The sequence below is a fragment of the Nerophis lumbriciformis genome, linkage group LG15, assembly GCF_033978685.3.
Source record: "Nerophis lumbriciformis linkage group LG15, RoL_Nlum_v2.1, whole genome shotgun sequence".
Classification (NCBI taxonomy): Eukaryota; Metazoa; Chordata; class Actinopteri; order Syngnathiformes; family Syngnathidae; genus Nerophis; species Nerophis lumbriciformis.
In genome coordinates, this window is record NC_084562.2 from 41954446 (window position 1) to 41981395 (window position 26950).

At 38.6% G+C, this 26950-nt stretch overlaps 1 protein-coding gene across 2 annotated transcripts in view; it reads left to right on the top strand.

Moving 5' to 3' along the window:
- LOC133616128 (anoctamin-5-like) overlaps positions 1-26950 on the top strand; it is a 102743-nt gene that overhangs the window by 54968 nt on the left and 20825 nt on the right. For both annotated transcript variants that reach the window (XM_061975245.1, XM_061975246.1), the window contains 9 exons: positions 7750-7857; positions 13865-13936; positions 14125-14409; positions 16970-17089; positions 20740-20855; positions 20946-21080; positions 25070-25175; positions 25297-25357; positions 26736-26887. In XM_061975245.1, the coding sequence (XP_061831229.1) occupies positions 7750-7857; positions 13865-13936; positions 14125-14409; positions 16970-17089; positions 20740-20855; positions 20946-21080; positions 25070-25175; positions 25297-25357; positions 26736-26887 (1155 nt within the window). The remainder of the gene's footprint in view (positions 1-7749; positions 7858-13864; positions 13937-14124; positions 14410-16969; positions 17090-20739; positions 20856-20945; positions 21081-25069; positions 25176-25296; positions 25358-26735; positions 26888-26950) is intronic.

Genomic DNA, 26950 nt, shown 5'->3' on the forward strand with positions numbered 1-26950 from the left:
ACAAGGGGATGGGTCGAATGCAGAAGATAATTTCACCACACCTATTGTGTGTGTGACTCTGTCGTACTTTAATTTAACTTTAACTTTATACGGCAGCAGTAGAGAATATGGAGTGATTTTTGGTCCAGAACATGTTTTGCTTTATTAATTATTGACGTATTTCTCGCTACTTTGTTGTATTTTTCTTTTTTTAGATTTCTAGTTTATTTTCTCATCTGTTATTACACCCAAAATTGTATTTATTTCACTTATTCAATGTCCATCTATTTGTATTTGTGTTTGACTTTCTCTTCTGCTGCTACCGAATTGCCTTATTTTGGTTTTACTGAGATTCAAATATTGTTTTTGTCAAACAGACAGTGTCGTAATTGTACCTGGCACAAAACGCTGTAATCTGTGGCTCTCCAGTGTTGTTTACTTAACATACTTGTTTTCTTTATGGGTTGTGGGGAAAGCAATGGACAAGCTTTCCACGATTATGGCGGGTGGAGCAACCCCATGCATTTTTACACAGCGAAAAACTAACGAGAAAGCTACGCAAACACATAGCATCAGCTCGAAGTTGGTAGTAGTCAGGGCACCCTGCATTTACTTGAGTGCCATTTGATCAATCATTGAGGAGATCGCCTGAAACCGAGTTATTCATACTCTATACACCACTCTGGGAGTGATGTGCTTTTACTGTCTTTTAGTTTCTATTTATAAGTGAGGTTTCGCTACACTGTTGTACTGTAATAGAACAAATAAAACACATTTTATTGTAGAGCTATGCTCGCAATTAACAAGCAGAGTGTTAAAGGGGAACATTATCACCAGACCTATGTAAGCGTCAATATATACCTTGATGTTGCAGAAAAAAGACCATATATTTTTTAAACCGATTTCCGAACTCTAAGTGGGTGGATTTTGGCGAATTAAACTCCTTTCTAATATTCGCTCTCGGAGCGATGACGTCACAACGTGACGTCACAACGTGACGTCACATCGGGAAGCAATCCGCCATTTTCTCAAACACCGAGTCAAATCAGCTCTGTTATTTTCCGTTTTTTCGACTGTTTTCCGTACCTTGGAGACATCATGCCTCGTCGGTGTGTTGTCGGAGGGTGTAACAATACGAACAGGGACGGATTCAAGTTGCACCAGTGGCCCAAAGATGCGAAAGTGGCAAGAAATTGGACGTTTGTTCCGCACACTTTACCGACGAAAGCTATGCTACGACAGAGATGGCAAGAATGTGTGGATATCCTGCGACACTCAAAGCAGATGAATTTCCAACGATAAAGTCAAAGAAATCTGCCGCCAGACCCCCATTGAATCTGCCGGAGTGTGTGAGCAATTCAGGGACAAAAGACCTCGGTAGCACGGCAAGCAATGGCGGCAGTTTGTTCCCGCAGACGAGCGAGCTAAACCCCCTGGATGTCTTGGCTCACACCGTCCTTTAAACTGGACAGATCAGCTTTCAGGAAAAGAGCGCGGCTGAGGGTATGTCTACAGAATATATTAATTGATGAAAATTGGGCTGTCTGCACTTTCAAAGTGCATGTTGTTGCCAAATGTATTTCATATGCTGTAAACCTAGTTCATAGTTGTTACTTTCCTTTAATGCCAAACAAACACTTACCAATCGTTGGTTAGAAGGCGATCGCCGAATTCGTCCTCGCTTTCTCCCGTGTCGCTGTCTGTCGTGTCGTTTTCGTCGGTTTCGCTTGCATACGGTTCAAACCGATATGGCTCAATAGCTTCAGTTTCTTCTTCAATTTCGTTTTCGCTACCTGCCTCCACACTACAACCATCCGTTTCAATACATGCGTAATCTGTTGAATCGCTTAAACCGCTGAAATCCGAGTCTGAATCCGAGCTAATGTCGCTATTGCTTGCTGTTCTTTCCGCCATGTTTGTTTGTGTTGGCTTCACTATGTGACGTCACAGGAAAATGGACGGGTGTTTATAACGATGGTTAAAATCAGGCACTTTGAAGCTTTTTTTTAGGGATATTGCGTGATGGGTAACATTTTGAAAAAAACTTCAAAAAATATAATAAGCCACTGGGAACTGATTTTTAATGGTTTTAACCATTCTGAAATTGTGATAATGTTCCCCTTTAAGGTCTGTTTTTCAGGGGTGACTGTAATGTTCCAAAAAGAAAGTCTGCCTTCTCCTAATCAGCCTTTTCATATCAAGCCATCAAAGAATGGAATGGTCTCCCAGACAATCTAAAGAACAACTCTAGTTTTCACAGCTTCTCACAAGCAGTCAAAGACTGGCTTTTAGACCACGAGTCCTGCTCACATTAGCAATACCAGGCAGGCAGTTGACCATCAGATGATACCCTGGCGGGAGTAGTCTAATGGCCACCAGAGTACCATTACAATCTTGTAACATCGCAAACTTTTTTATGTATGCAATATCAATGGGGTATATGGCTATTGAATGACACCCTTATGGGTACCATCTGATGGCTACCGCACTGTGTGTGGACTTTGATAAAACCTGCTGCACTTTAAATGAAGCTGCTAAAATACTGAAACTTGACCGCCCACTGATTTGTAATTCACATACCCTCTATGTATTGTACTTGTATTTTTAATTTTTTATCATTATGTAATTTTAATATTGTTGTGTATTTTCAATCCTGTGTAATTTTATTGTGGATGTTAGATGCACCATAAAAGGACTGCAGATGGAAATTATCATGCTGCTAAATCTGGTGCAGCCATCTTCTTAATGTAACTGCACATTGTCCTTCAAATAAACAAATACAAAAATGTGTCGAAATCCTACGCCTTTTGAGGTTGATGAACTCTTAAAACATTTTTAATGACTACATAAAATTACAAGCTGATGCAATGTTATTGAAAACAATTAGCCTTAAACCGCTGCCACAACATTTTAAAGGCATTTTTTATTCAGCAACATTCACCAAAAAAAGTATGTGTATTCCTGCAAAGACTGTCTTATGCACAAATATATTTGTGTTACTCTACTGAGCGACATAAGAGTAGTTTTTTCTTTCTTTTACAAACAGCAGTAGAAACGCTTTGAGGCGGATCTTTTTTTATCCTTCTCGAGCAAATGCTTGGTGTAATAATATGTTGAGACTGCAATATATTTAGGACTAACTCTTATGTGGTTTTTGTACAGCAATTGTTGAACACTTGAACAAGACATGTAATTTTCCTCCAAAGCGGAGTACAGTAAGGCTGTATCATCAAAACACCACTTTGCTAAATGGTTGTGAAGCTGTTACTCGATCAAATTAAAACTATAAATTGTTCATTTCATCATGACTTTTCTTTTTTGTATTCAGTTCTAAAGGCAATAATATTATCTACGGGGATGTTTTATTTTTGATGTGTAATTTTGGTATACATGCATTGATTGCCAAACTTTTCAGTTGCATACCGCTTTAGATATGTGACCTTCTTCTGCAGACTTAAAAACAAACGAGTGTCTGTAAGCACTAGGCCTGGACGATAACAAATTTTGCTGGACGATATATTTTCCGACAAATTATTGCCACAAAACAATATTATTGACGGCAATATTTTTAGACCAACTTAAGCAATCATGTAATAATATGATGTAATACTAATAAATCAAGTAACCCGTTAAAATGAAAACAACATAGTATTCTCATTATTGTTACCATTGTAAATGGAATGTAAACAAAAAGTTGATTGTCCTAAACATGTAAACATACCGTATTTTTCGGAGTATAAGTCGCTCTGGAGTATAAGTCGCACCGGCCGAAAGTGCACAATAAAGAAGGAAAAAACATATATAAGTCGCACTGGAGTATAAGTCACATTTTTTTAGGGGAAATTTATTTGATAAAACCCAACACCAAGAATAGACATTTGAAAGGCAATTTAAAATAAATAAAGAATAGTGAACAAGCTGAATAAGTGTACGTTATATGACGCATAAATAACCAACTGAGAACATGCCTGGTATGTTGACTTAACATATTATGGTAAGAGTCATTCAAATAACTATAACATATAGAACATGCTATACGTTTACCAAACAATCTGTCACTCCTAATCGCTAAATCCCATGAAATCTTATACGTCTAGTCTCTTACGTGAATGAGCTAAATAATATGATTTGATATTTTACGGTAATGTGTTAATAATTTCACACATAAGTCGCTCCTGAGTATTAGTCGCACCCCGGCCAAACTATGAAAAAAACTGCGCCTTATAGTCCGAAAATTACGGTACATAAAAATGAAATGGACTAAAGATATGTTAACAAAAATTGCACTTTAAAGAATTTTCAACATCTTCAAGTACAGTTTTTCCCCAGTTTGGTTGACTTCTATTGTTGTCTTGTTTTGTTATCATCACTTTCCAACTCGTCCGTGTTGATGTGCTCATCTTTCTCATTCGGTTTGATCTAATCTATGGAAATATGGCCATGCAATGATTGTTTTTCCCCCTAATTCTTTTTACCTTGTGGTGCTCCTCAATAGTAGGTAGCGAATAGAGAGGCTCATTGTCCGTGCATCTTGTGTACGTAAGCTAGCTGTCCTGCCTGCATCCACCGAGACAAAGGTTGTGGATGACTGACAAGAGTATTCACTCTGGTCATTTATTCTGCTATTAAATAAACGCTCTTCGATGCTGACAGCGATACACAGAGTAAACATTTGTGCACCGTGTTTGAAAACAAGAGACTAATCCCTGATTTCCACAGGATAGAAACGGCTGCGGAACGCCATCTTTACGTTTTTATTCAAGTTCATGTGTCCATTTCCAGCGCCTGCGGAACGTCACCAACATGTCGCTACATCTAGGCAGGGCTTCTTTTTTTGCCAGTCGCCACGGTTCAATTTAGCTCAAATCTGCATGTGTTGGAGAGGAGGAAGTCATGTACAAACACAAAATAAATGATCCGGTTTACTTTCAAATTTAATATTGGCTCGTATTTTACACTTTTAAACGTCCTAATGGGCGAGGACGAGCATGAAGTCAACTTGTCAAAGGTTTTCAGACGTGATTTCACCTCGTCCACTCAAATGCTGATTCTGGAGGTCCAAAATTAAAGAATCTTACACAGCAGGGGTCGGGAACCTTTTTGGCCGAGAGAGCCAGGAAAGCCAAATATTTTAAAATGTATTTCCGTGAGAGCCATATAATATTTTTTAACACTGAATACAACTAAATGCGTGCATTTTTAAGTAAGACCAACATTTTTAGAGTATAATAAGTCTCTTGTTATTTTTAATAACATTGTTTTTCTGAAGCTAACCAATAGTAAATAAAATACTTCTTACCATTAATGCGACCCTCCTGTACCCTGAAGGACAGCTGGGATTGGCTGAGCCACCCCGACCTTGAACAGGTGCGGTAGAAAACGGATGGATGGATTAAAATGCATGAGAATGTTTTATATTTTGAACGTTATTTTTAACACTGATTTCCAGCAGAATTATTCATTACTTATCTTGTTAAGCAATGTCAGCTAAGATTTATCGGAGACCCAGATGCAGTCATCAAAAGAGCCACATCTGGCTTGCGAGCCATAGGTTCCCTACCCCTGTTATACAGGCATAACCCAGGTACCTGTATAGCAGTGTCAAATGCCAGCTCATACAGGGGCCGGGGTAGCAGGAGCGTGGTTCGTGGGAATTGTGTGTGTCTACAATACTCGCCGAAGATGCTGCTACTGTTGTGTTGTAAACAAATAAATAAAGCTGTCGTCTTTTCCATGAGTCAAATCAAGTGCACAGACGCGCCCGCCTTAAGGGTACTGATGGACGGCAAAGCTGTAGATGTTCCGCGGTGTTTATTTCAGTGTTTACGTCAACACATGATTATGCGTGGATTCGCGAGATCTTGTAAAAGTCCGCTTAATTTCGCTGAACGTCGGTGCGGTTACGTTTTGAAAATGGCAATGTTTTCTATTTATTTCAATTGATCGTTCGATTCATTGAACGATCAGGCCCAGTAAGCACACAATATGTAACGACGTGGTCACATGGTTATGCGCGGGTCGTTCTCCCAAGATGCAGCAGGAAACTCCGGAGGCAATGTGCAGGAAATGCAGAAAAACAAAAACATGCGTTCCGATAGCACGGGAGGCAAAGCTAAGGAAAAGGCTAGTGCGAAAGCTTAGCATACAAACAGGCGTAGGAATCCAAAATAGACGTCGTTAACTGTTGCGTAGTTCAAACGAGGAAGCCAAACTGATTGTGGCGAAAAACAAGAATAAGTAGCTCTCTGATTAGTGCCCAGGAGCAGGTAAGCGTCCCGAACACTAATCAGAGGCAGGTGAAACTAATCAGCACCCATAGAAACCAAAACACAAACCCAGGGGTGCTGAAAACAGAACTGAGGTAGTCAAACTAACAGAACAAAACATGATTATAACACAATAAAATATTTAACTGTGAAAAAGTTATGACCTGCCAGTACCAGGAGTATTCTAATTATTTAAGAACATGAGTAATTTATTTTCTGTTCTTCGCGTCTGTGCAGGATCAATAAGCACTGTGCCCTGCGCAGTTCACTTGATGAAGCGTGCTGCATAACTATGATGTTCAGACATCAATGTAGTCACGCTATTTTTAATTTTTCTTCACTTACCCCTGAGTCGGGGGTCAGCAACCCACACTCTAGAGCAGCATGCGGCTCCTTAGCGCCGCCTAATGGCTCCCTGGACCTCTTTCATGTGAGAAAATGGAAAAAGATGAAGAAAAAAAAAATTTTTTTGGTTTTGATATTTTTTCTGTAGGAGATTAAACATGACACAAACCTTCCTAATTGTTAGAAATCCCACTGTTTATGTTATACATGCTTCACTGATGAGAATATTTGGCAAGCACCGTTTTGTCCTACTGATTTCAGCGATCCTTGAACTCATCGTAGTTTGTTTACATGTACAACTTTCTCTGATGCTGCCACAGAAATACGTGTTTTATGCCACTCTTTCTGTGTCTCATTTTGTCCACCAAACGTTTTATACTGTGCGTGAATGCACAAAAGTGAGCTTTGTTGATTTTATTGATTTGCTGGAGTGCTTATCAGGCATATTTGGTCAATCCATCACTGCAAGCTAATCGATGCTAACATGCTATTCAGGCTAACTGCATGTACATATTGCATCATTATGCCTCGTTTGTAGGTATATTTTGAGCTCATTTAATTTCCTTCACTTATGTCCTCTGTGTATTTAATTTATATTTGCATGTCTCATGACACATTATCTGTATGTAATATTGGCTGCATTTCTTATAGTTGTTTATGTTGTTCCAGACCACAGCAAATGTTACCCAGCTTGCAAAGATTGTAATAAATCCACTAGAAGAAGACAGCCTGCCGTTTCCTTAAACTTGGACACACACATCTATGCCTTTGGCCATTCTAAGACAGTCGTTTCCAGGAGTTATCTCACCTTCTGAGAAGCCTCCATTTTACTACCGGTAATTATTTCCAATGTTGCAAAAATGTGTAGAATACAAATTAAAATACAACATTTCTGTCAACAGAGATTTGCGTCAGCCTTTGATAGTAGGTTAATATAACCAATATAGACACTTACATCATGTGTTGCCTTCATTATAAGACTTATATAAGACTTTTATTTTTTTGCGGCTCCAGACCGATTTTTTGTTTTTATTTTTGGTCCAATATGGCTCTTTCAACATTTTGGGTTGCCGACCCCTGCCCTAAGGCGTATCCATCTTTGGGAACGTGTCTAATGGATCTCCTTTGTATGTAACATTGCACTCCGTTTGTCTTACAGACTGAGAAGCTCCAACCAAACAAAGACACTGTGTTCTTTCGGGACGGTGTGCGGCGGATCGACTTTGTGTTGTCTTATGTGGACGACAAAGATGGAGAGAAGAAACAGGTAACAGAGCCGTCGGTCTTTAGTTGACCGCTCAGCATTGTTGGCGTTGGCCCAGTGACAAAGTGTGCTGCTGCTTAGTTTAATTACACAACCCAGAACAGGAATACAGGATACCACAAACAGGAAGTGATAACACTAACACACTGGCATAACCATGAAACAAACATAAGTACACTGCAAAAACTGAAATCTAAGTAAGATTAAATATCTCAAATAAGGGTGATATTTGCTTATTTTCTGTCTGATAAGATAATTCTTCTCACTAAGCAGATTTTATGTTAGAGTGTTTTACTTGTTTTAAGTGTTTTGGTCCTAAATTATCTCAGTAAGATATTACAGCTTGTTGCTAAGATTTGATGACCTATATTGAGTAAAAAATGCTTGAAACTAGAATATTAACTGTTGCAAAGCTGTGTCATCAACATTCACAAGTATAAAACTACTTTTTTTAAAGTAATAATTTCTTATTTCAAGCGTGAAAAAAAAAAATCATGATTTTTACAAAATTGTGTCTCATAATTAAAACTGATGACAGCCAAATGGACTTTGCTGTTTTATTTTCAATGAAACAATAGAAAATACGTACCGTATTTTTCGGAGTATACGTCGCACCGGAGTGTAAGTCGCACCTGCCGAAAATGCATAATAAAGAAGGAAAAAAACATATAAGTCGCACTGGAGCCCGGCCAAACTATGAAACAAAAACTGCGACTTATAGTCCGAAAAATACGGTACTCATCTAGTAGTACAGTTGGCACAGTACAGTAAACTGACAGTTAATATTTAAACATTTAACATGTGACATTTCAAACAATTTTGAACAGAAATAGTTCATGCGCATTCAGATAAATTCTTCAAAATGACAATTTAAAAAAAGTTGGCCGGGGTCCGGGCTGTATATATGCGCACTAATTGACTGAAAGAGCACGCACTTGGCGCGATGATGTCATGTTGTCGATGGAAAAATGCATTTTTAGACCATATGATTTGCCTGGAAGACCCCGAGAGTAACAAGCGGTTGCCTTGTTGCCTTTCCATTAAGAACAATAAATTAATATTTAGTATAAGTTTGCTGGTTTCAAGAAATGTAATGCCGAGCACATATCATTATGTCAAGATAATGGCACTAGCATTTACTTCATTTAAGAATATTTTTCAACATATGGAGCAAAAAGGTCTCTTTTTTTTTTTCTACCAAGAAAAGTGCACTTGTTATTAGTAAGAATATACTTATTATAAGGTATTTTTGGGTTCATTGAGGTTAGCTAATTTGACTTGTTTTGGAAAGTCTTGACAAGCCAAAGTTTCTTGTTCTATTGGCAGATAATTTTGCTTAGTTCAAATAAAATATCCCTAATTTTTGTATTTTTATTTCTTGTTTTTGAACACTGACTTTTTGCAGTGTACATTTTACTCTCTGTATTGTGTAGATATTTGAACAAAACAATTGTGAAAATGTCACGTGAGTCACAACTACCGCTGAATACAGAGAGAATTTATTTTGCAAAGTTGTTGCTGAGCTTATTTACAAAGAGGAAATGAGAAGACTGCCTATCATAATCCCGGCAAATAGGTTTGAGTACGACATTTGCAGCAATCTTCCCAATTTACCAGGAGCCGTTTCAGAGCCTGTTTCCGACAAATGTTTGCACCCCCAACCTCATAATCAGAGTGCTGTCGTGTGTAGATTACAGAAGTCTGCTCCGGCACTTGAGGGTGCTGTAAACTTTGAGGGCCGAAAGAGCTGTACATTAAAATAATGAATCATTGTATTTATTTATACAATGAACAGTTTGTAGCTGCTTGGTGTTTGGCCCCTTGTTGAGTCTTGCAGTGGCTTTAAGAGCATTAAGACTGAGGAGCTTAGCTGTTTGCTTACCATAGAGTTTGGTGGAAATGGAGAGGCAGCATTGATGACCGACTACAAGATATATATATTCCTGACCTCTGTGCATTGGGATATAATCCATATCTACTTCTATCAAATAGAAATAAATTAATGTATAAGCTTTATTTAAAGGTATATTTTTCCGGATTTGTTTTAAATATTCCTCCAAAGACATGCACCTGGGGATAGGTTGATTGGCAACACTAAATTGGCCCTCGTGTGTGAATGTGAGTGTGAATGTTGTCTGTCTATCTGTGTTGGCGACTTGTCCAGGGTGTACCCCGCCTTCCGCCTGTATGCAGCTGAGATAGGCTGCAGCAACCCCCGCCACCCTGAAAGGGACAAGCGGTAGAAAATGGATGGATGTTAATTTAAACCTAAAACAGCATGGACTGTTCAAATCATTGTTAAAGGGGAACTGCACTTTTATTTTATTTTTAACAATTTTACCTATCATCCACATTCCCTATATGAGACAGGAACACACAGGTCTTTCTCTTTTCTGAGACTTCTAAATAGTAAAACAACTGCTAGTAAGAGGGTGCTAACAATGCAGGCAATTGGGATATGTTCTATTCTGCCTATTAAGCATTTTAAAAACAATAAAAAACCACCGCAACATCGCTGGGAAAAAAATAGTTTTATTTGAGGAGTGAGACTTACATTGTAAGTCTCTGTGAAATCAATGTGCCTCTGAAAGAAGTAACAGCCATGCTTAAAATGAGAAAAAATACTGAAAACATTACATTAATGTGCATGTTACTACATTACACACTTACAGTATGTATAGAATATTATTAAGGGTTTTAGGATGTTTTTTAGAGGGCTTTATTGTCGGAGGAAATCATATCCCCATGACCTGTATTGTTAGCTGCCTCTTACGAGCAGTTTCTTTTTTTTAACCATAGTACATACAAAAGGCAAATACGTGTGTTCTTGTCACACATATGGATTGTGGATGCTGGGCAAAATTCCTAAAAGTGCAGTTCCCCCTCAAGGCGGTCAAATATTTATTTTCCCCACTGCATAAGAATGGTTTTGAGATATCCTTAATAACTTTTTTTCATAACTGGTGGCCCAGAGGGTTCTAATCTCCCTTGTATCTATATCAACGTGCAGTTGGCATGCTTCCTCGTACATTCCAAAACTGTACACTCAAAATTGTCCATCCATGTGAATGGTTTTTTGTCTAAATGAATCCTGTGATTGACTGGGGGTAACCCCGCCTCTCACCCGAAGTCAGCTGAGATACACGCGTGACCCTAATGAGCACAAGCCGTATAGAAAATGAATCAATGAATAATTTTCTTATCAATTACATACAAGTTTCTAGGTCAGTGTTGTCAAACATACGGCCCGTGGGCCGGTTTAGGCCTGCGAACAGGTTTTATCCAACCTGCGAAATGAGCTTGAAATGAGCAGTAATTTTTTTAATGAAAAAAATGTCGTTCTAATTGTGCCCCCTGGATGTCGCAATAGCAATTATTTGTATCCGCTGCCACGAGAGCGAGCATGACTACGTGCTTATGCTTCTTATTAGTGACAAAATTACAATACAATACAATACAATTAGACGGACTACAATACTCTTCATTCAATGACTGTAAATAATGTAAAAACAAGAGTATAAAGAAGTCATACTGTTCCATTACCTTTGTTCATACTGCTGTCACTACTCAACTGCCAAAGAACTGTACACACCTTAATATTTGTTGCTTCCAATACTGTATATATTGTATATACTGTATATACTGTTATACTATTTGATATTGCACTGGTACTGTATTTGACTACTGTACTTCTACTTGTACTGATACTTCTACCATAACTACTGTGACTTATTGTGCAACTTATTGTCTTGCAATTAATGTACATCAGAGCTATTCAAATTTTGGTATTTTTTGTATTTAGTGTATTAGATTCTGCAACTAGTGTTTGGATCCCACTGTATGCAATATCTGAAGAGCAGAGGAAAAAGCATTTCACTGTGGTGTACTCTGCATGTGACGAATAAAACCTTGAACCTTGATAGTGTACAAAATGTGGATAGTTACTTTCATGCCATATTGTCAACGATGTTGTTGTTAATATAACCTGTGACATTTATACCCAAATAAATGCGTTTAATAATCTGTACATTTCGTGTTGGATTTATGACTGCATGGGGACACATTTTCTGGGCGCACATAAATATGCTGAAATAATATGTATCCTCTTCTAACTTCATGTGTGATGGTACATATGTACAGAATACACCACATGATGTGTGTACTTCAGTTGAGGAAAATTAGTAAATTACATTAATAACAAATATTTGTATTAATTTCATTTTCTGATAGGTTAACAATGTACACCAATGGGAGCATTTTAAAACTCTGCCAGACTCATTTCCACCTATTATTATGATGAACATTATCACATCATTTATTCATAAAGTTTAAACAACAACAAATGAAGATAGAATAATATTAACCGCAACATGTGAATGTAAAAAAAACAACATAATTTGTACATTTTCAGAATGGGCTTGTTCTATTCCCAAACAAAGAAAACAATCTAAAGTTGTCTTTATTTTTAGGTTATTATGCCATGATTTTACCAGTCAGTATTTGGCAATGGATTTTCCTCCATGTGGCCCCTGAGCTAAAATGAGTTTGACACCCCTGCTCTAGGTGTTTTTGCTCGTCATCATTCCAATCCTCAAATGAAAAGGTTTTCTTTGTCTTTGTTTTTTCTTAACTACTGAACATACTTGATACATGCTGCCAGTTTGAATTCAACATAACAAAAAGAAACGGCTGTCATTTTTAGTTTGCAATTCCAAATCCTCTCGTTCATCCAGCTTTTGTATTGTAGTGGTGTTGATACATGAGTTCCATGAGACATAATCTATATATTCTACATGTGTTTTGTCTTTCATTTATCTTGCAGTTCAGGTAATACCTGGCTTGAATCCGCCTGGTAGACAAAAGGGAAACCCCAAATGAATAATGATGTTGCCAAGTAACAACTAAGCAATTTGCAGGTTTGCATAGTCATCAGTGTTTGTCATCAGTCTTACTGCCCCCTAGTGGAGGAAGTATTAATCTGTGCTGTTTTAAAGTGGTGTGACCAGGGTGCCAATCACAATTAGAATACTGTATATTTTGTTGTTGCTCATTGGCCATTCTAAATGTGGTGATTATTGCACTTGTTATGACATACTATACTTATATACAATGATTTGGTTTTACATTGCTATGATTGCAGAAAACTCAAAACCACTTGTAAGAATTTGTAAATGTTAACTTCCGTCATGTTTAACTGTATTTTTTTCAGAAGCAACCACGGTATGCTACAATTATCCCCATCATTTAAACACCTGTTTTTTTCCCCGTTTTTTTTTTAATATGTCCTATCTCAGCCACTCATTTATTTCATTGTTGATGTAGATGCCCGTATCTTCTGTACATATATATATATATATATATATATATATATATATATATATATATATATATATATATATATATTTGTATTTGACTTTTTAGTGTTTGGCGCAGGAGGGGATAGAAAAAATTTAAAAAGGAACACATAAAGGGAAAATTGCGGGGACAAGAGGGGGATAAGACAGAGTGAGAAAACAACAACAAAAAACAAAAACAACAGTACTCCATCAGCAAATACGATATATACAAATATGGTACCGAAAATTATAAAGAAGAACGTGTTAATGAAGTAGATAGTAATAACACAGAAATAACAAGGATTATTGCACTATAAATGCAGAAATAAAATACCAATAAAAATAACAAAATTGATAATGAATAATAATAATTACCTATAGTATCAACATTGCTATTGCTTCAAATGCGACAATACATGAATGTACTCAAATTACAATAGAAAGCAGCGGGGGGTGAGGGCGGACTATAATAACCTTTTACATTGTTATGGTAAAAAAAAAAAAGTAGCTTACATCCGATAAAACGTGACTATGTCAAATTTGGCTTGACTTTGCGGAGTTGCACATGCCAAGATGGATGACAAAGGAGAAAAAAGGGGAAACATGGTCAGCCTGTTAAGAGCCTGTTCTGCTCTCACTCTTGTGGTTTTCTCTCTCTGCGTGTTTGTTCTTAGGAGAGGAGGAGGAGGGAGTTCGAGGCCAACCTTGAGAAAGCAGGACTGGAGCTGGAGACAGAAGACAAATCTGTAAGAGAATCAAACACAGAGCACTTGCACCACCTAGAGGAAGATAAACAATAACGCAACATATTAGTGGGGAAAGTCTTAAAGGGGAGGCTGGACATGAAAACATGATACTGCCAATCTGACTGCTAACTGATTTGTTAAGAATGCATTAGTGTTATTATCTCTTCTCTCATCCACACTGCCATTAGGACTCCAAAGACCAAAAGACATACTTCTTGAAGATCCATGCTCCTTGGGATGTTCTGGCCACTTATGCAGACGTGCTGAAGATTAAGGTTCCTTTCAAAGCTAGTGATATCCCTCATGGCAAGGATGTTCCTCTGGAGTGGCTCTCGCATCCTTTCCGCCTACCGGAGCACATCATGTACCCCCAGCCCGATTATTTCACCTTTCCCTTTGACAAACGCAAGACTGACTTCTTCCTCATTAATGACAAGGAAACCTTCTTCCCACCTTCCACAAGGAACAGAATTGTGAGTGTTTCTAACTTTTAAGTTGATTTTATCTTGCTTGTATCCTGTTTAGGCTGTAGATTAATATTCATCCTCGAGCAACTCCTCCTACCGTACGTATGGTTGGGAGCAGGGGTGTAGTGCCAAATTCTGGGCCCCAATGCACAAGACCCCTAAAGGGCCCCGCTTCCCACCCTAAACCAAACAATGCCGCCCCATACACACTTGGCATGTTTACATGCACTAAAAAACTAACTGTTACATGGATTTGGTTGATCCCCCAGATTTTTAAAACCCTACTCAGTGGTCGGGTGGTTAGAGTATCCGCCCTAAGATCGGTAGGTTGTGAGTTCAAACCCCGGCTGAGTCACATCAAAGACAATAAAAATGAGACCCATTACCTCCCTGCTTGGCACTCAGCATCAAGGGTTGGAATTGAGGGTTAAATCACCATACTTGCCAACCCTCCCGGATTTTCCGGGAGACTCCTGAAATTCAGCGCCTTTCTCGAAAACCTCCCGGGACAAATTTTCTCCCGAAAATCTCCCGAAATTCAGGCGGAGTTGGAGGCCACGCCCCCTCCAGCTCCATGTGGACCTGAGTGACGTGTCGACAGCCTGTTTTCACGTCCACTTTCCCACAATATAAACAGCGTGCCTGCCCAATCACGTTATAACTGTAGAATGATCGAGGGCAAGTTCTTGGTTTCTTATGTGGGTTTATTGTTAGGCAGTTTCATTAACGTCCTCCCAGCGCAGCAACAACACACAACAACAGCAGTCACGTTTTTGTATGCGTAAACAGCAATGTTGTGACACTCTTAAACAGGACAATACTGCCATCTACTGTACATGCATATGTGACAATAAAATCTAGTTATTTTAGAGAGTGCAGTGCACAACTGCGCACACAAGGAGACGAAGCAGAATGCATCATCAGAGAGAGTGTTCAGCATGGTTAGAAAAATAGTGACAGAGAATAGAACAAGGATGGACAATTCAACCCTTAACTCAACAATAAGTAGATGAGTGTTATATGTGTGTATATGTGTAAATAAATGAACACTGAAATTCAAGTATTTCTTTTACTTATATATATATATATATATATATATATATATATATATATATATATATATATAGATAGATAGATAGATAGATAGATAGATAGAATTCACTGAAAGTCAAGTATTTTTTATACATATATATATATATATATATATATATGAAATACTTGACTTGGTGAATTCTAGCTGTAAATATACTCCTCTCTTAACCACGCCCCACCGACCCCCCCCCCCCCCCCCCCCCCCCCCCCCCCACACACACACACACACACACACACACACACACACACACACACCTCCCGAAATCGGAGGTCTCAAGGTTGGCAAGTATGTAAATCACCCAAAATGATTCCCAGGCGCGGCCACTGTTGCTGACCACTGCTCCCCTTATCTCCCAGGGGGTGAACAAGGGGCTGGGTCAAATGCAGAGGACACATTTCAACACACCTAGTGTGTGTGTGACAATCATTGGTACTTTAACTTAACTTAACTTTAACATGTAATAACCTAACTTTTGAAAGATGGGATTATCATATCTAAAATGTATCTGGATACACCCCCTAAATAATTTGTTTTTGTTTAAAAAGAAAAAAAAAAGTAAATTTTTTGTGAACAAATTCAATATAAAGTGGCCAGAATATAATCATATAACCTGCCATCACTGACTTAAATATGATTACACATCTGTCAGGTTTTCCTTTACTTCAGTAGTAGAGATTATCTGATACACATACAATTATCATCAATACCTCCAAAGACATGCACCTGGGGATAGGTTGATTGGCAACACTAAATTGGCCCTAGTGTGTGAATGTGAGTGTGAATGTTGTCTGTCTATCTGTGTTGGCCCTGTGATGAGGTGGCGACTTGTCCAGGGTGTACACCGCCTTCCGCCCGAATGCAGCGGAGATAGGCTCCAGCACCCCCCGCGTCCCCGAAAGGGACAAGCGGTAGAAAATGGATGGATGGATGGATACAACGAATCATAATAATACATGCATATATTATTATTAGTGAATATTTTGAGAGTTAAGGATCCCCCTGTCTGAAAACTTAGTGACGCTGTTTATAACTTTAATTAAGGGTCTTTAAACGCAACATGGTTATGTTATGTGTTCTCCAGTGCTGCCACAGATAGACGTATTATATTGTTTATCTTTCTTCTATCATCTCTTTTTGTTCCAAAATGTTGGTGTTGTGTGTGAATGCTTTTTTTTAAAGGTGAGCTTTGATATGACGTCCGCATGAAGGTAAAGTGTTCAAAGCTGGGTTTGCAGCTATCCACGTGGACTGAACAATGTCATATTTTTCATAAGAGGATATAAGTAATTTTGAACTTTCAAGGCTATATTATAAATTAATAGTAACATACTTAAATTTTTAAATGTGAGAAAGCGAATCTTCAAACTTTACAAAAGCCCAGGGCCCAACATACCCTCTTACACCCCTACTTCGACACCCCTTGTTGGGAAGTGTCTTGGGTTGAAATTTCAATGTCATTTTTTTTTCTTCCAGGTATACTACATCTTGGCTCGATGTCCGTATTACAAGGACGGACAACAAGATAGGGACAAGACTGGGATCAAGCGATTACTCAGCAATGGGACGTATACAGCAGCGTTCCCACTTCATGATGTAAGTCACGTTGGAGGAAAGAACATGCGTATGAGGGGAAATGCGAGAATTTTTCACTTATTGCCCATTATTAGATCTCTTCTAGAAAACTGTTTTACAAATGGGGTTAGATTGCACGCGCTAAACAGCGTATGTGATCTATAAAATAGTGTATATTTGATAGTGGGTACGTTGCTTGAGATCTACTAAGAGTGCGTGTGCAATCGAAAAGTGGCCCGCCTTATTTAAATGTGGATTTTGCCTGTCCTATGCTAGGCATCACCACAGAGACACTCAATCATTTTGTTACAATGCTCCTACTTGTGGCGTTTTGCTCTGTTTTCAAACAAGCGGGAGACTTTTTAGACTTTAGAAGCAGTCGTTCAGTGCATCAACATTGACACCACTTTTTCCTTCTTTTTTTTTTTACCGCTGAAGATGCATGGGAGGGAGGCTTCACTACTGCTCAAGACGCAAAAAATGCAAACTTCAATACATTTTTATCATATGAGATGTACAGTACAGGCCAAAAGTTTGGACACACCTTCTCATTCAATGTGTTTTCTTTATTTTCATGACTATTTACATTGTAGGTTGTCACTGAAGGCAGCAAAACTATGAATGAACACATGTGGAGTTATGTACTTAACAAAAAAGGTGAAATAACTGAAAACATGTTTTATATTCTAGTTTCTTCAAAATAGCTACCCTTTGCTCTGATTACTGTTTTGCACACTCTTGGCATTCTCTCGATGAGCTTCAAGAGTTAGTCACCTAAAATGGTTTTCACTTCACAGGTGTCATAGTTGTGATGCCTTCAGTGACAATCTACAATGTAAATAGTCATGAAAATAAAGAAAACGCATTGAAATGAGAAGGTGTGTCCAAACTTGTGGCCTGTACTGTATGTTAGTAATATATACTCTATGTAAAACATCATTAAAAAATATTAAATGATACCAAAACGCAGCAAATTAATTTGTTTTAATCAGCCCCTTAAGTCATCCAACGGCTATGAAGTATGAAAGGATGTTGCTGAATAGATGATATGTCTAATAATTTTTTTACTGACAGTTCAAATATGTTGACACATATACGTAGGACGCAGGATTCTCTGTCCATCGTGCGTCTTTGCAGCGCGAGCGCTCCTGTCTCACAACCGTGTAAAACTGTTGTCAGTTTGCGTGTCCTTTTCAAACGTGCTAAATAAAACGCAAAATAGTCCTCACAAAACTACGATGCGTGTTGATAAATCACATTGCGCGCCTCCCAGTAATGTGAGCGTTTTGACGATCAGCGTATATTTTGCATATTCTAAGACAGAAACGCAAAATGGATTGTGCTCCATATTCTGCTCACTTAAGAGAAACAATGCACACGTTTATTAGCTCTGCTTTGCGTGTGCTATCAAGTTTGCACGTGCTTTAGTACACGTAAACCTTCAGCAAATCAGGCCTATAGTATTTATAATAGGACTGCAACTAACATCATGGACTATTTTAACAATTAGTTGACAAATCGGATTATAAAGCGTACACCTTTTTAGTGGCTATCAGCTTTTGAATTCAGCTTGGGATATTTTTAGGCATGCGCTAGCTAACAGTAAAGATGACTACCGTATTTTTCGGACTATAAGTCACAGTTTTTGTCATAGTTTGGCCGGGGGTGCGACTTATACTCAGGAGCGACTTATGTGTGAAATTATTCACACATTACCGTAAAATATCAAATAATATTATTTAGCTCATTCACGTAAGAGACTAGACGTATAAGATTTCATGGGATTTAGCGATTAGGAGTGACAGATTGTTTGGTAAACGTATAGCATGTTCTATATGTTATAGTTATTTGAATGACTCTTACCTAAATATGTTACGTTAACATACCAGGCACGTTCTCAGTTGGTTATTTATGTCTCATATAACGTACACTTATTCAGCCTGTTGTTCACTATTCTTTATTTATTTTAAATTGCCTTTCAAATGTCTATTCTTGGTGTTGGGTTTTATCAAATAAATTTCCCCAAAAAATGCGACTTATACTCCAGTGCGACTTACAGTATATATGTTTTTTTCCTTCTTTATTATGCATTTTCGGCCGGTGCGACTTATACTCCGGAGCGACTTATACTCCGAAAAATACGGTACTTCATTTAGAGTTATTGATTTATACTGTAACTGTGCTGCTGATTAGGTATGCCATTACAAAAAATAATAACTATAACTTTTATCCATTTTAAAGCAAGGAAATACAAAATATAGATTTTTATGTAAATAAATGACAGAGTAATAGCAGCAATAAAAATAAACAAAACAACACCAAAGCTATCTAGCTTCTTCTTAAAAGAAAATATATTTTATAGTTGCAGAGAGGCATAACGACAAAGTTTATCTGGCAGACTTTGGCTAAAATGATAGTTAAATGTATTTTGTACACATCTAACAAGCTAACTATCTTACCGAGAATGGTCGTAGACTGCATTCTCCAGATGGGATCTGTTTTTTAATTATGCAAGCAAGTAGTTAAAGATGTTGTTTGCAACTTCCTCACAGTTACATTTTTCAAAGCAAAAAAATTAACAAGAACACCACTGACTGGCTTATGTTACCATTAGTTGTTCAACACAACACATTTGTTGGACATTTTTGTCCATATTTTTCACAATTACAAAATGTATGTAATTACATTTTTTACCAGACCGAATAAAATGATTGGTGTTTACGGCTGTCACTCACCCGGTCTCGTCAACACGTACGCGCAGGAGCGTATGCAAACATGCAAAAGAAGCCCAGGAGAAGCAAAGAAACATTTGCAGTCATGTTGTTGTTATGAAAGACTATTAATTCAATGACAGCTAACACTAACTATCCACATTGCTATTATTAGCCAACAACACCTCACCTAAAGCGAATGCACGTGCATGTGTTACTTACATCGTAGTTCGTACGAGAAGCCGGAAAAGAGCGGGATATGCCGTGTAAAATACATTGGAAAAATGGCGCCCTATCAGCATCTGTGTCAATGTTGCAAACAGCCCCTTTAACCGCAATTAATCAATATTAAGACATGTGATTATCGTTATTCTGATTTAAGAAATTAACCGTTTGACAGCCCTAATGTGTTTGTTTACATATAAATCCATTTAAAACAGGGCTATTCGACTACAGTACATTGTTTATTAAGGACAGGCTAGTCAGACTTTTCCCTTTGCCATTATTCTTGCTTTGTTTTTGTCATTTATTTTCGTCTTTTTACCTCAGCAAGTTGCAAATACAGTCATGAATAGAGTCATACAGACTGAACAGTCATAAAGAAGTCAACAATATTTCCATATCTTCCGGCCTGTGCTAGTTTAAGGACCTACTGGAAAAACATGTCAAAGATCCTTTATATTAGGAGTTATCAAACATTTTGGGACCACCAACACCTTACAAGGAAATGTTTTTTTTTTTTCTAAGGACCCTCTTTTTGTCCTAATGCTGATTATGATAAATAATGATAATTCAGCCATTTGTACTAAATGCCATAACAATTATTTATATTTCCAATACTTTATGTAATAGGATTCCTGCAGCAAAAATGTCACTTCCACTAGTTGAACACCTCTGATACAGTATCCGTCTTTCCATACATGAACAAACTCCATTTCTTAATCAAATGTCCTTTTTCAGTGTCGATACTGGAAGAGGGCAAGAGATGCTGAATGTGAGAGCGAGCGCTTCAACTTGTACACGCACTGGGCCAGGTTTCTCTGCTTTTACAAAGAACAGCCGCTTAACCTCATCAGGTATGACGCCGCCATTCGTCTGTTTCCAGAATGTGTTTAATTTAAGGAGAAGCATTCGGACAAGCTGTTGAGAGTCGACTGTGCTCCCAGGAAATACTATGGTGAAAAGATCGGCATCTACTTTGCGTGGCTGGGCTTCTACACTGAGATGTTGTTCTTTGCAGCCGTCATGGGTTTTATATGTTTCACCTACGGGGTGCTCAGCTATGACGACAACATATCAAGGTTGGTATGAGAAGAATACATTCATTATTATTGCAGTTCTATGTGTTAAAACTCTTATTGTAAGTTGTGATTTGTAGAAATTATATCTGCCTGCCCAACATGTTTTTACCTAAATACACATTTAAAAACAGTGCTAACTCAGTTTTCGTACGTGCCACTTCTCGTTGGATTCTACTTTTGATAAAAACGTTTTGCCCTGGGTTTTGTACACCGTCTTGTTTATCTTGCCAAACATGGCGCCTGTCATTTCACGAAAACGCGTGCCTCAACAAAGAATCCCATGCGATGATGACTCAAGTTTCCGTATTTTTTTTAAATGATCACGACTGCAAAATAAGCCACCATGGGGCCAAAGCACTTTGATAAAGAAGGTGAGAAGCACTATTGTATTCATGAAATATCTCCTGGCAAAGTACCAAGATTTCGTTCGTGTCACTCTCTCCCTTCCCCTTTCCGTTGACAAAAGTCTTCAATAATATAAATAAAAGTCTTCAATAAAGGTAAACGTTATATTACATTTTTATCCATTCATTTCATTTGTCATTCATATGTATTTTGCTTTGTTGTTGTAGTGATGAGTAAATAACTCAACGAGTGTAGGGCACACTCACTACCTATATGGGGGACAGGGTGGCGCAGTTGGGAGAGTGGCCGTGCCAGCAACCTGAGGGTTCCTGGTTCAATCCCCACCTTCTACCAACCTCGTCATGTCCGTTGTGTCCTTGAGCAAGACACTTCACCCTTGCTCCTGATTGGTTGTGGTTAGGGCCTTGCATGGCAGCTCCCGCCATCAGTGTGTGAATGTGTGTGTGAATGGGTGAATGGTGAAATAGTGTCAAAGCGTTTTGAGTACCTTGAAGGTAGAAAAGCGCTATACAAGTATAACCCATTTACCATTTACCATTTATATTGACATTGCACTGATAATGGTAATGTTTTATATTGGTCATCCTGAATTAAAAAAGTCATCACATTTAACCTGCAAATAAAATTGATAGTGAGCAAATGTTATTGTTTTTGTTTTTTTGTTTTTTTTTAACAAGTAGCTGCGCAAAAAGAAATATGAAACATTTTTTTTTACCTTATTTGGCGCTATAAGAATAAATGATCCCACCCTTCAAATATTTGTATTTTTCTTAGTTCCATTTAGATCGATGATGGAGAAGAAAACCGATGTCACACCTCCGACTTTATTCAGTACGAGCAGTCACCCGCGAGCCGAAAGAAGTGCTTGCTTTCAGTTTGGCGCTTCACATTCAAATGACACAGCAGCTGTATTGGTCACAACAGCTGTATTTCCATCACCTTTAGAATTGTGCAAAACCTAAATGTTGCAATAAGAAACTGGCAATGGAAACACCCATATTTCGAAAAACCTCTCAAATATCGGTAAAACATTTGTGGCCTCTCATGAGGTGGTTTTTGAGATGTTTCAATATTGAAGTGTTTGGCAAAACCTTGAGGAAAACACTTTTCAGAGGTGCACCTAAATACCGAACCTGCGCACTGGGCCGCCTCGCGGCTTCCTTCCCGGAAATAGAGGCCGCAGGCTCGGAGAAGACCGACATGCCTGAACAATGTCAAGGGGGCCTTATGGACGTTGAGCGATCACCCGCTGTCTTCGTCTTCTATTGACATCCGGGGAACAGCGGTGGCTGCAATATTTTCCCCAAAGTGGAGTCTCGCGGTATGAGATTTTACGAGAATTACAACTCATGATGCAAAACACGTATCAATCAGTCAATCAAAGTTAATTTATATAGCCCTTAATCAAAAGTGTCTCAAAGGGCTGCACAAGCCACAACAACATCCTCGGCTCAGATCCCACATCAGGGCAAGAAAAAACTCAATGATAAACCTTGGAGGGGACCGCAGATGTGGGCACCCCCGCCCCCGGGCGACGGTGTAATGGATGTTGAGTGGATCTAGTTAATAGTGTGAGAGTCCAGTCCATAGTGGGGCCAGCAGGAGATCATCTTGAGTGGAGACAGGTCAGCAGCGCAGAGACGTCCCCAACTGATGCACCTACTCAGTGGCCTAGTGGTTAGAGTGTCCGTCCTGAGATCAGTAGGTTGGGAGTTCAAATCCCGGCCGAGTCATACCAAAGACTATAAAAAAATGGGACCCATTACCTCCCTGCTTGGCACTCAGCATCAAGGGTTGGAATTGGGGGTTAAATCACCAAAATGATTCCCGGGCGCAGCCACCGCTGCTGCCCACTGCTCCCCTCACCTCCCAGGGGGTGATCAAGGGTGATGGGTCAAATGCAGAGAATAATTTCGCCACACCTAGTGTGTGTGTGACAATCATTGGTACTTTAACTTTAACTTTTTAACTTTAGATGAGTGGTCCACCCCGGGTCCCGTCTTTGAACAGCTAGCGCGTCATCTGTGGTCACCTGATAACAGATGCCCCCCACGCAGGAGTGGGGGGCAGAGCAGTAAAGAGACGGCAGATCAACTAGTCTAAAAGGGGGGTCTATTTAAAGGCTAGAGCAGTGGTTCTCAACCTTTTTACAGTGATGTACCCCCTGTGAAAATGTTTTTAATTCAAGTACCCCCTAATCAGAGCAAATCATTTTTGGTTGAAAAAAAAGAGATAAAGAAGTAAAATACAGCACTAAGTAATCAGTTTCTGATTTATTAAATTGTATAACAGTGCAAAATATTGCTCATTTGTAGTGGTCTTCTTGAACTATTTGGAAAAAAATATATAAAAATAACTAAAAACTTGTTGAAAAATAAACAAGTGATTCAATAATAAATAAAGATTTCTACACATAGAAGTAATCATCAACTTAAAGTGCCCTCTTTGGTGATTGCAATAGAGATCCATCTGGATTCATGAACTTAATTCTAAACATTTCTTCACAAAAAAAGAAATCTTTAACATCAATATTTATGGAACATGTCCACAAAAAATCTAGCTGTCAACACTGAATATTGCATCGTTGCATTGTTGCATTGTAATGAATGGAATAGCCTACTTGATTTGATGTTCTGCTTATGAACTTACATTCATATTTTGTTGAAGTATTATTCAATAAATATATTTGTAAAGGATTTTGGGATTGTTGCTATTTTTAGAATTTAAAAAAAAAATCTCACGTACCCCTTGGCATACCTTCAAGTACCCCCAGGGGTACACGTACCCCCATTTGAGAACCACTGGGCTAGAGTATACAAATGAGTTTTAAGATGGGGCTTAAATGCTTCTACTAAGGTAGCATCTCTAACTGTTACCGGGAGGGCATTCCAGAGTACTGGAACGCTCCATCGCCCGCAGACTTTTTTTGGGCTCTGGGAATCACTAATAAGCCGTAGTTCTTAGAACGCAGATTTCTTGCCGGGACATATGGTACAATACAATCAGCAAGATAGGATGGAGCTAGACCGTTTAGTATTTTATACATAAGTAGTAAAACTTCAAAGTCACATCTTAAGTGCACAGGAAGCCAGTGCAGGTGCGCCAGTATAGGCGTAATATGATCAAACTTTCTTGTTCTTGTCAAAAGTCTAGCAGCTGCATTTTGTACCAACTGTAATCTTTTAATGCTAGACCCGAAAAAACCGTACCCTTTATTGGAAACACAGATAAGTCGCAAATGTACTTTGTCAAGATTTTAGAAATATCGCTTTTATTTTGCGAAAAACTGCCAATGGAAGCGCAGCTACTGAGGCATTGAGTATCACTCCTTGAGTTCCATAAGACATCGATGCTTCAGTATAATTTCACCCATTATAGTTGTCTGCATCTAAAACTAAAATGATTCTTTATAATGTTTTGTTAATATTTTTGGTTGTCCGAAACATATTAATTGAAATTATATTATTTCCTAAGGGAAACGTGCTATAAGTTTCGTATGATTAGGACATATTGAAACACAATCCTAAATAAAAACCGAGGTACCACTGCAACTATGCCTGTTATTGAAATCTGCATGCTTGATTGTTGCATGTCCTTGACTTTCTCTTGCTCTGTCATTTCAGCAAAGAGATTTGTGACACCAGTATTGGAGGCAGGATCGTGATGTGCCCACTATGTGACAAAAAGTGCTCTTTCTGGAAACTCAACTCTACGTGTCTTTCATCCTGGGTAACATACAGTAATTATTTTTGAGGAGTTCCGTGTTTACATTTCAGGACAATTTACTGTCTGCGATAAAGACTCTAATCGTCTGTGATAGTTTGACCCCATGTGATGTTCTCCCTTCCAGCAATCCCATCTGTTTGACAATGAGGGGACTGTGTTCTTTGCCATATTCATGGGGATCTGGGGTGAGTGACAAGCTCTAATTTCTCGCAGTGTGTAGAAACCTCAGTGTGACCCATGTGTCCACTCCGGTAGAGGACAGATTTTCACAGTTAAATGTTTCACACTCAAGGAATGCATTGCACTGGTGCTTCCTTAAAGCCAGATCAACGTGCCAGTGTAATTATGCTCAAGTCAGGTTTCCTGGCGAACTATGTACAAAACCCAAAACCAGTGAAGTTGGCACGTTGTGTAAATCTTAAATAAAAACAGAATACAATGATTTGCAAATCCTTTTCAACCTATATTCAATTGAATAGATTGCAAAGACAAGATACTTAATGTTCGAACTGAGAAACGTTGTTATTTTTTGCAAATATTAGCTCATTTGGAATTTGATGCCTGCAACATATTTCAAAAAAGCTGGCACAAATGGAAACAAAGACTGTGAAAGTTGAGGAATGCTCATCAAACACTTATTTGGAACATCCCACAGGTGAACAGGCTAATTGGGAACAGGTGGGTACCATGATTGGGTATAAAAGCAGCTTCCATGAAATGCTCAGTCATTCACAAACAAGGATGGAGCGAGGGTCCCGACTTTGTGAACAAATGCGTCAGCAAATTGTCCAAAAGTTTAAGAACAACATTTCTCAACAAGCTATTGCAAGCAATTTAGGGATTTCACCATCTACGGTCAGTAATATCATCAAAAGTTTCAGAGAATCTGGAGAAATTACACATAAGCGGCATGCCCGTGACCTTAGATGCCTCAGGCGGTACTCCATCAAAAAGCGACATCACTATGTAAAGGGTATCACCACATGGGCTCAGGAACACTTCAGAAAACCACTGTCAGCTACATCTGTAAGTGCAAGTTAAAACTCTGCTATGCAAAGCCAAAGCCATTTATCAACAACACCCAGAAACGCCACCGGCTTCGCTGAGCCTGAGTTCATTTAAGATGGGCTGATGCAAAGTGGAAAAGTGTTCTGGGGTCTGACGAGTCCACGTTTTAAATTGTTTTTGCAAACTGTGGAGCTCGTGTCCTCCGGACCAAACAGGAAAAGAACCATCCGGACTGTTATAGGCGCAAAGTTTAAAAGCCAGCATCTGTGATGGGATGGGGGTGTATTAAGTTACACATCTGTGAATACCAATCATTGTATCCCAGTTTTATTTACGATTTACACAACATACCAACTTGACTGGTTTTGGGTTTTGTACTTCTTCACACTGCAGGCCTTGGGTATTCTCATAGGTATGGTTGGCAAAGTGCCTCCTTGGAGCGTAACACCTTTGGTGAATGCACTATGCATTTCTGTCAAACAAAACCACAAGAACCTGCTTTAATGAGAAAAATGAAATTATATTCACTTCTTTGCTTCCAACTCTGCTCAACAGTAACGCTCTTCTTGGAATTCTGGAAGCGGCGTCAAGCCCGGTTGGAGTACGAGTGGGATCTGGTTGACTTTGAAGAAGAACAGCAACAGCTGCAAATCCGTCCCGAGTTTGAAATCAGATGTACTAACAGGAGGCTCAACAAGATCACTCAGGTGCACCAGAACTTAAAAAAAAAATACACTGGAAAAATTCACAATCTAATCAAGTATATATTT